Source organism: Malus domestica, chromosome 08, assembly GCF_042453785.1.
Source record: "Malus domestica chromosome 08, GDT2T_hap1".
NCBI classification, from domain to species: Eukaryota; Viridiplantae; Streptophyta; class Magnoliopsida; order Rosales; family Rosaceae; genus Malus; species Malus domestica.
In genome coordinates, this window is record NC_091668.1 from 7,368,766 (window position 1) to 7,378,858 (window position 10,093).

Below are 10,093 nucleotides of genomic sequence, written 5' to 3' on the forward strand. Positions count from 1 at the left end.
GAAAACGGTCGCTCTTTGGTATTTCCTGATCTCCGATCCTTACCCCTAACTCATTTTGGCCTCCATTTGCACTGAACTTGCACTCCATATATTCTGTCTTTGATCGGCTTAGGCGAAGACCTTTAGATTCCAACACTTCTTTCCAAAGGTTAAGCTTGGCATTTACCCCTTCCTGAGTTTCATCTATCAATACTATATCGTCTGCGAAAAGCATACACCAAGGAATATCATCTTTAATATGTCTTGTTAACTCATCCATTACCAACGCAAAAAGGTAAGGACTTAAGGATGAGCCTTGATGTAATCCTACAGTTATGGGGAAGCTTTCGGTTTGTCCTTCATGAGTTATTACGGCAGTCTTTGCTCCTTCATACATATCCTTTATAGCTTGAATATATGTTACTCGTACTCCTTTCTTCTCTAAAATCCTCCAAAGAATGTCTCTTGGGACCCTATCATACGCTTTTTCCAAATCTATAAAGACCATGTGTAAATCCTTTTTCCCATCTCTATATCTTTCCATCAATCTTCGTAAGTGATAGATTGCCTCCATGGTTGAGCGCCCTGGCATGAACCCGAATTGGTTGTCCGAAACTCGTGTCTCTTGCCTCAATCTATGCTCAATGACTCTCTCCCAGAGCTTCATTGTATGACTCATTAGCTTAATACCCCTATAGTTCATGCAATTTTGTAAGTCGCCCTTATTCTTGTAAATAGGCACCAAGGTGCTATTTCGCCACTCGTTTGGCATCTTCTTCGTTTTCAAAATCCTATTGAAAAGGTCAGTGAGCCATGCTATACTTGTCTCTCCCAAGGCTTTCCACACTTCAATCGGTATATCGTCTGGGCCCACTGCTTTTCTATGCTTCATCTTCTTCAAAGCTACAACCACTTCTTCCTTCCTGATTCGACGATAAAAGGAGTAGTTTCTACACTCTTCTGAGTTACTCAACTCCCCTAAAGGAGTACTCCTTTCATGTCCTTCATTGAAAAGATTATGAAAATAACCTCTCCATCTGTCTTTGACCGCGTTCATTGAAAAGGTTTTATTTATTTATTTATTTTACCAAAACTAGTCACAAGGGTTTCGGTTAGCAAAAGTGTGTTTTTTTTATAAGCATTTTGATATTTTTATTAAAAATGCAAGTGCTTCTTGTAATAACACCCACCACGTGTTTCTTAATTAAAGTTGTGGTCGTAACAATGCATATATTGTTGTTTCTAAGTTTTTGTACCAAACACGGTCAAAAACACTTTTGACTATAAAAAAAAGGCCTTAAATCTTGTTATTTGTTATATACCATACAATATTAAGGGGAAAGATTGAACGGAAGACGTCCTGTACAACTAGTAACACTAATGCAACATTCCCCTTGTGTAGTCTTCATATGTTGTTTACTTAATTAATTGCCTGTTTGTGAAGCACAAAAGTTTATCACAAGGATTTAACCTGTGTAGGTATTAGCACATTCCGGCCAAATGAAATATCATATTCCATATATTAAGCAAATTACATTAAGGATTCGGAACGAAGCACTTTTCATAAAAGCCAATGCCAAATTCATGACAATTTACAGAGCATATTTGCTAAATTGACAACAATATGTATTGTCTTTCAACTGATCAAATGCTATAAATAATAAATACAGGCCTATATACAAATCAGCATCTGAAATAATCCTTTTCTTGGAATATAAATTACGATTAAGAGCGTAATCCGCCGGTAACGATAAACGAAGGAGGAGATTATCAATAATGCTTGGATGTCTCTTCCTTCTTAGATTTTGTTAAACCACTGCATCAAGGCTTGAGTGTTTTGCTTAAGCACTGCTGCTCTTTCCCCCACCAACAGCCCAGTGGGGTTTCGCGGCGGTGCGCTTCAATGCCTTCACTCCCAAGGGATTGCCCTTGCTCTGATTCAACAAGAAAGTAAAACAATGTAAGAAAATAATTAACGAGCGGCAACTGAAATAAAATGAAAAATTAAAACGACATGATTTATCAGAAATGGGGAGTTGAGGTGTTCTTACCATCAAACAAGCTCCGGCATTGACATCGCAGACAGGATATTCGCTTGGGCAGCAACTGTAATGGTCATCACAGCAGGTGGCACCTTCAAGTGGACAACATCCCCAATCAAAGCAATAGTTTCCATACTGGTAGATGCAGCAGCACGTGTTGCTCTCAGGGCAGGAGTAGTAGTTGTCACAAACTGACGGGGGCTTTATCGGAGATGGAGGAGAAGGACCGGGGTTAGGGGGATTCTGGCCTTTCTTTATCGGGTAAGAAGGCTCCATGGCAATTCCACATATCCCATTAGCGGTGTTGCCCAGATTACGCTGCATCCTGATGTATCCCTTCTCTCCCCAGCTTGCACCCCATGAGTTTCTCACTATCCAGTAATCGAGCCCCTTGTCTGTGCCGTATCCCACAACTGTCACACCATGGTCCAATGCCGTCCCACAACGTCCTGTAAATACACCCTGGAATAGCATTTGAAGCCATGTGGCAAATTAGTTCATGCATTTTCCTCAGAAGCCGTCAAAACAATCATATCACACTGACTTGAGCTGCTGACTACTTTATTTGGTATAATAAGTAATGAAATATTCTTCGACGAGTAACGTTCTCTTGTTAGATTGTTCATCAACATACGTATTTGTTTTACTACACAAGTGCGACAAGGGAACATTTATCTTTTTATTGCAAAGATTTTGCGATATAAAGTGAAGAAAACTTACGGAGTTATACAACTGGAAGTCTCTGCCACCTCCTTCAATGGCAACAGCGATTGGCTGATTGGCAACAGCCTTTTTCAATGCATTCTCACTGTTTACAGGAACATCTTCATAAGTGTCGATCGAAACCACCCTGGCATTTTTCTGCACAGAAGAAAACAAATGACCAAATGAGTGAGAACTGTAGCTCCTCTTTAAAAATATTTCAGCTAAGCAAATGACAAAAAATACTGACCCTGTAGGGGTCACATGTGCCATCGTATCCTTTGTAAGGATAGTCCTCTTCGCTGTCAATTCCGCCATTTTTGATGATGAACTCGAAGGCGTAGTCCATGAGACCTCCATTGCATCCTTCATTGTATGTTGTATCGCAGTCTACCAGCTCCTGCTCAGATAGTGAGATAAGGTCGCCGGTCACTAGCTTATTGATACCTTCCACGGCGGAGATAGTTGAGAATGCCCAGCAACTCCCTGTAATATACAATCAAATTCATTTGGTTACTACTCAAAAAAGGATTCCAAGGTAACTTGACAATATGTGAAGCTATATATCACTTGCTAGCGACACATTGTAAGATTAGAGCAAATGCATCAAACAATTATCTTTCCGGTAATTATGATACATTGATCCAACCGGGTACTAGTCGAATCCAAGAAATTATCTAATCTTAGTTGAATATATATCACAAAACCAACGAGTTACAAAGAGATGACAAAAGAGGACCCTTTTACTTCAATAGAGTTAAGAAATATTTGGGAAAAATATCAATCATCATGCGGTCGGGCATTAAGACCACCTCCATATCAAATTTCATTTTTATAGTCGATGTGGCAAAATAACATTTTGTATAGCCTCTTATTCTAACCAAAACATCAAATTAAAATGTTTTTTGTTATTGGGTCAAAATTTAATAATAAATTAATCAAAAAATGAAGAAAAATAAAGAAATATGTGGGTCCAACATTAAAATAAAACAAAAAAAAATAATCAAAGTTGCAGCAAAGTAGAGAATGTTGATTCATGTAGGATTTGACATCTCCTTTGAAACTAAAAAAAAAAAGGCACCATTTTTTGTCAAAACAGTCCTAGTAGGATTTTTAACCTCTCTCCTTTAGAGATGCTTTAAAACTATGAGGGTCCTCCCAGGGACGGATGGAAATAAGGACCAAGGTGGCTTCAGGACCACCTGAGTCCATAATACATATATGTGAAGGTCTTCCAAGGAACCTCTGAATGTTTGATATTGGCCCCTTTTTGTGCTTACTAAATGTTTAACGTAATATGTGCTAGACATACATTGACATGTTGCATCGACATCACTCGACAAGTTCTATTTACATAACTCATCAGATTACTTTGGTGTATGCTAATATCTATTGACATGTGCAAAACAAACCCATCAAGTGAATCAACTGAATTTTTATTTATTTTTTGCACGATTCGTGCTCTATTCCTATTCCTATGAACCTACAATTAAAAAAAACACAGAAAAATGCTAGGTAGACTAAGTTTTAAAACCAAATTTGAAAATCATATGATGTGTCACAGATAAAAAATAAACACAATACTTTAATAATAATCCAATCATCAATAATCACATGATATAGTTTACAAAATTTAGTTTAAATAAATAGTTTCCCTAGCATAACCCAAAAAAATATAATCCAAGGGGAAACAAGAACAGTAATAAGTTGTAAAAATCCTCCCCCTCATTAACGCAGGCAACCCAGATTATTCTGTCGGATATTTTTACCTGTTATTTTTTTCCTACCATAAAAGAAGGAAAATATTTTTCTCTAATTTTTTTCATCTTTACAAACAAAAAATTGGAATTATGTTCACGTATTTGGTCTCAAAGTATAAGGTAATTCCTTGAAACATGGAAACTGCAAAATCCATGTCTGAAACTATGGATTTCGGAATAATCAACTGTCTAAGTGAATACTCCATGTTTGATTTAGGTTAAACCCCTTTGATTAAGCAATAATCAACCAGATAATCAAAGTCAACGACTCCCTAATCACACACCTTTGATATATCACCAAGCAAACCCAAAATTCTAAACGAATTATGACCACGTAATAAGAGAAACATCAACGATTAATCATTAAACAGAATAATTTCCTAATTAATTAATAAAAAGGTAAAAACTATTAAATAAATAGAATAAAAATTTACCGCAGCTGCCTTGGTCTTTGATTGGGTTAACTGCGCCCTCCTCCCTCCAGTCAATGGAGTCAGGCAACGAATCGCCGACACGCGGCGCGTACCGGTCACTCTTGGTATTCCTGTTGGAGAGCCGCTTCTTCTGAGCGCGGGTCTTGGTGCCAAGGTAAGTGTTCCGGTACTCCTCGTTCGACAGATCGGCGAACCGGTTCAGACCGAGCTTGTAGCTGAGATTCTTGGAGTTCTGTTCGTCGATGTACCTGAGGTTGTCTTTAAAGATCTGGAACCGCCGCTCCTTCTCTCCCAGGGCGTTGTATGCCTTGCCGTGCTCCGCCAGCCACCCCTCGTACATCGACATCACCTCATCGTCGGTCCTCCAGCTGCCCGTGGACTTGCCGTCTCCGAGGTTGTTGTCGGAGGAGATGATGGACATGTCGAGGGCCGATGAGACAGTGAAGATCGCGAGGAGGAGGAGCGCCACGGCGGGCGACGATCGGTACGGCCCCATGTTTTTGCTGTGTTTGTATGCTGAGAAAGCACACAGAGAAGGGTGGGAGTTGTGAGAAGTAGGAAATGAATGTGTGCGAGAAAGGCGGAGATGTGGTGGGGTGCTTATAAAGGGAAAAGTATGATGCGGGGTCTCTGGATTTATTTATTAAAATTATATTAATTTCCAGAATAATTGGATGAGATTTATTTTTAATAGAATAGAAAATATAGAATGTTGTAACTTTATTGGTATAAAATTGGCAAAAGCTGAATTGCACATCCTTATTGTCACGAATTAAGATCATCTTCGGATCTCTTGTCTAGAGTCTAATAATCATAAGATTTAGATCGTTCACTCTAAATTTGGTGGCCTTCATAGCCCATTTTACTGACTTACGTCACAGAAACCAACAATTCATATTTCTATTTAACGCTCCGAATCTTCTGATTCATCGACTCTAGATACATCGGAGACGATCTCGATTCTATTGTCACACACCCATCAACGCCACAACGTTATATGGTAAAAGTTGTTTAATCATTGGGTTGGTTTTTGTTACCAATTTAAGTTAAATTCTTTATTTTGTTGAAACTAAATTTTTTATAACGAGATGATAATTTATCGTGTGGAGGCTTAAGATAAATTCAACTTCATCAAAACAATATACAAAAAGCTTCCCATTAAGAAAATGGCTATTTGCTTTCACTTTCTTTTCTTCTATTTTTTATTTTTAAGAAATTAAGAGAATACAAAAAAAAAAAAAAAATAGTAATTTATTATTGAGAAAATAAGAAAGTGGATGATAGGAATACAACAAGGAGTGTGGGACCATCAGGATGAGATATGATAGGCTGGATGAGAAGCCCAAGTCCAAGCCCACTGCCAATCACGGTCCGACAAGACAGTGTGGGACCCGTTAGGATGAGATTTAAAATCATAAATATGACCACCGTTAAAATTCTTTGTTCTCCTTTTAACTCAAGTTAAGGGTTTTGAACTGGTGAATCTATTTGATTATAATTATGAGAACTTTAATGAAAATTTTTTTAACTGTTTATTTTAACGAAAAATCACATTTTGACATTAAAAAGTCAATCATGGTACTATTTAATTTACCTTTTATTTTATTTTTATCATTAAAACTCAAAATTTTCAAGTCATTTTCATTAGTTTTCTTTATAATTATATATAAGGTAGAATTCCTTATAATCTTTCCAAACCCGAAAAAAGTAAATAAATCGGAATTTGTCATTGGTTTTTATGTTTTCACAACATAACAAAAAACAGATAATTTACTGTATGGTGGTGGGTTGGGCACGTAGTCAGAGTTTGGTTTGGAGAATAGCGTTGTATTTTTGTATGAGTTGGTAGAGTGTCGGAAAGAGTGCTCCATTCGTCCCACTATCTGGAGAGACTTTTCATGTTGCTTGTGCCAATTCAATTCTTTCCTCCCTCTTCATTTTCCACACTCACTGTCACCTCAATTGTAAATTTTTATTTTTCAAATCCATGTAAATATAATTCTTTCAATTTCGTTCATCACGGGACAAGACTCAAATATTCAACGAATTAAAAGATGGAGGCAAATAAATTTCTTTCATGTTTTCTTGCAACCCTTTAGGGGCGTTTAATTGATTGGATTAAGATTTAATTTGCGCTATTTAGCACCAATTCCAACTTAAATGAAGTATATAGTTAATTACCAACTGAATAAGTTGGGATTATACATTCGTTATGTGATCATATTTTAAACTATTTAAAAGGAAAGGCCTAAATAGAACCAGCCAAACCCAAACAGATATAATCTTAGCCAATTCCTATTATTAGTTCAAGCCAAGTTAATTAAAGGTATCAAACCTATCATATGTGTTGTGATGGCGTGTAACTTAGTTGATTAAGAATACCTTATCTATATTCAAAGAATTTTGTATGAAAAACTTACCAATGAATTTTCACCGCTACGTGGCATCGATAAATATCTTTTTACTTGACATTAAATTTTAACTCAGACATCAAGGTGGTGATAAGAGCGTTTATTCTAAAAAATCTTCTACACTCATGATCCTGAATTTGACTTCCTTCTCTTCAGATGTTACTTGTATTATAAAAAAATCTCTTTAACATGTCAATTCCAAAAAACATATACAAAAACTTATAATTTATAAGATTACGCAGATTGGTTTGGAATGGACAAAGATTATCTGCCCTCCCTTTTGCCCTTTCAAGCTCTCTTGTTTTGTATGATCACAATTAAGTCACGTTAACATTTTATATTATTTTTTTATAAAGATAATAAGATAAAAATAAATAGTAATATAAAATGTTGACGTGACTTAACCGTGACCACACAAATAGAAGTGCATGAAAAAAGGGAGAACAGACAATCCTTGTCCGGAATATCTATTTGTCAGACATACAACGAATGGGCCGTAGGTTTTTGTTGTGAGATTCATATTTTATACCAAAAATGAATTTGCCCGTCTTCAAGCTCTTAACTATGGTCATACGTCCTCCATTAGGAAATTGAATTATATAGGCCCAAGAATAATAATTGAGAAACTACAAAAAGGTTAATTGCTGCTTCCGTGGGGTCATGAATCATCGTGAAAATTTAGTAGATATTTTTATGCAGATGGTCCCAAAATTCCCAATTCCAATCAAAAGACCCACACACGACACGAAAGTGGTTTTAGGTGAGCACTGTACGATAGAGGCTAAGGCAACATACATGAATCCACAGATTTCTCCTTTAGAAATGAAGAATCTAAGTTCTTCTAATTCAGCTTCAGAGAACGTCAAGAAGACTATTTTAAAGTGAAACTTGTTATGAATTTTTTGTTATTTTATAATTTAATTTCAATTTCCATATTAACATTTAAATACATATTCTTGTTGTTAAAAAAAAAAAAACTAAGAATTTAAAAAAAGTGTTAACTTTTACTTAAAATTCGTAATCAAATACCTAAATATCAGGAACAAATAAACAGAAAAACCAACACGGGGTGGCCCATCGGTTGAGGACGAATTCCAAGCCCGTATTCCACAGGCATGCCCTGGGTTCAATTCCTAGTGATGGTGATGGCCAATGAAGACTGAAATGTCATTACGAGTCTTTCCAAAAAGATAGACTGCAGGGTGAAGCACCAGCTGGTTCCCTTTTTTAAAATAAATCAATCAATCAACTAGAATACTAGTTGATCTGATTTTCTTTCCTTAGTTTCCCTGTTCTTAAGTTTCTCACTTTATCTCATTTATAATAAGTAAACATGCCCTTATAATTTCATATGTATACAAAATTTTAAATTTGCCCCTTCTGCGTGTCCATCAATTTAACTTTTGAGTAAAATGACACTTCTTAGTCGGTAGAGTAATTTCACGTAAATTATTTTTCAACTTGTTTTTATATATATACAAAAGGGTGGTTATTTTCATTGAATAAAGTTCAAGTTTAAAGATAATAATCACACCTAGTTCATTGATATTAGTGTGAAAACTAAACTTTTATCGAATCTAATGTATAATAATGAGAGACGTGAGAAATTAGGAAACAGTAGGGTCAAATAAAGATTCCACGACATATTGGTGGGCAGAGGGGTCCAAAAGATGCAACGTTGATTCCACATTTTAAAAGCTATCAGCCTAACAAAACAAACCCCACGATAATCTCTATTACAATTCTCAATTTAAAAAGTAAATTATTATTGACATTTTTCATTTTTCATTTTACACTTCAAATTTTTATATTTATAAAGAAAAATATAGTTGTGAATTTAGAAAAAAAATATTTGGAGGATCATGTAAAAGTTCATAAATATTCCTTAAAAATATAAGAACTTTAACTTTATCATTTATAATTTATAGAAGAAATAACAATATAAGTTACAATTGTCCACGATGTATTTTCATATTTTGAAAACGCTGCATCATAGCTTCATTATCAATGGAAGAAAAAACATGCTCTCAATATAAACAATCATGCTGTCAATCAATTATAGATCTCTCATTCGGTAACACAACATACTTTTTACAATATTCATAGCGAAAAAACTCTCTGCACTGAAGTTATACCAACTAATAGAACAAAAGTCAATATGGGGTGGTGGGAGTTTGGGCGTTAGGGATTGAGTTTGGTTGGATTCAGATTAAAGAATTGGAATTGAGTTAGGGGTTTGCTACAGCATGCAGATAATTTTTTTTAATAAAATAACCTAGCTCAAAATAACGCCGTTTTGGTTAGGTAATATTTAAAAAATAATAATAATAAGGACAACTCCTCTTCAAGGCATTATACCAAGCAGTTGATGGCAACGTATGAAGGGCAACTCCAACCTTTGAAGGGACAACACCTAAGTCATCCATGGAGATTCATTAAATTCAGAAGGTGAGCTGACGCCCTTGCCTATTCATGGGTTTGCCCCTGGCTATATTGTAACCTTATGTTAAAAATATATACATGATATTAATCATGAATCGATATATTATGATAGCGATAAATTTGTTTTTATGTAATATAGATCTCGTTCTTCAGGAGAGGAAAGGAGATGGGTAGTGGGCCCGCAAGCCCATGGTGTAAAGTTATCACAGATCCGATAAAGTGGGACGGTGAGCACCGTTTGCTGAATGCAACTTGTCTCTTCCACTAGAACGCAGAAACATGCAGAGTCATCAATCTAGTCGCCCATATGATCTGATATGATA

General features: G+C 35.9%; 1 protein-coding gene across 1 annotated transcript; it reads right to left on the reverse strand.

The window, feature by feature from the left end:
* Positions 1 to 1,522: 1,522 nt before the first annotated feature.
* On the reverse strand, positions 1,523 to 5,525 carry LOC103428764 (cysteine proteinase mucunain-like). Its single transcript, XM_008366882.4, has 5 exons — positions 4,918 to 5,525; positions 2,974 to 3,209; positions 2,742 to 2,882; positions 2,031 to 2,483; positions 1,523 to 1,913 (listed from the first exon to the last, which is right to left on the reverse strand). The coding sequence occupies exons 1-5, from the start codon at positions 5,411 to 5,413 to the stop codon at positions 1,821 to 1,823; spliced, it is 1,419 nt and encodes a 472-aa protein (XP_008365104.3). The 5' UTR covers positions 5,414 to 5,525; the 3' UTR covers positions 1,523 to 1,820.
* Between the last annotated feature and the right edge of the window lie 4,568 nt (positions 5,526 to 10,093).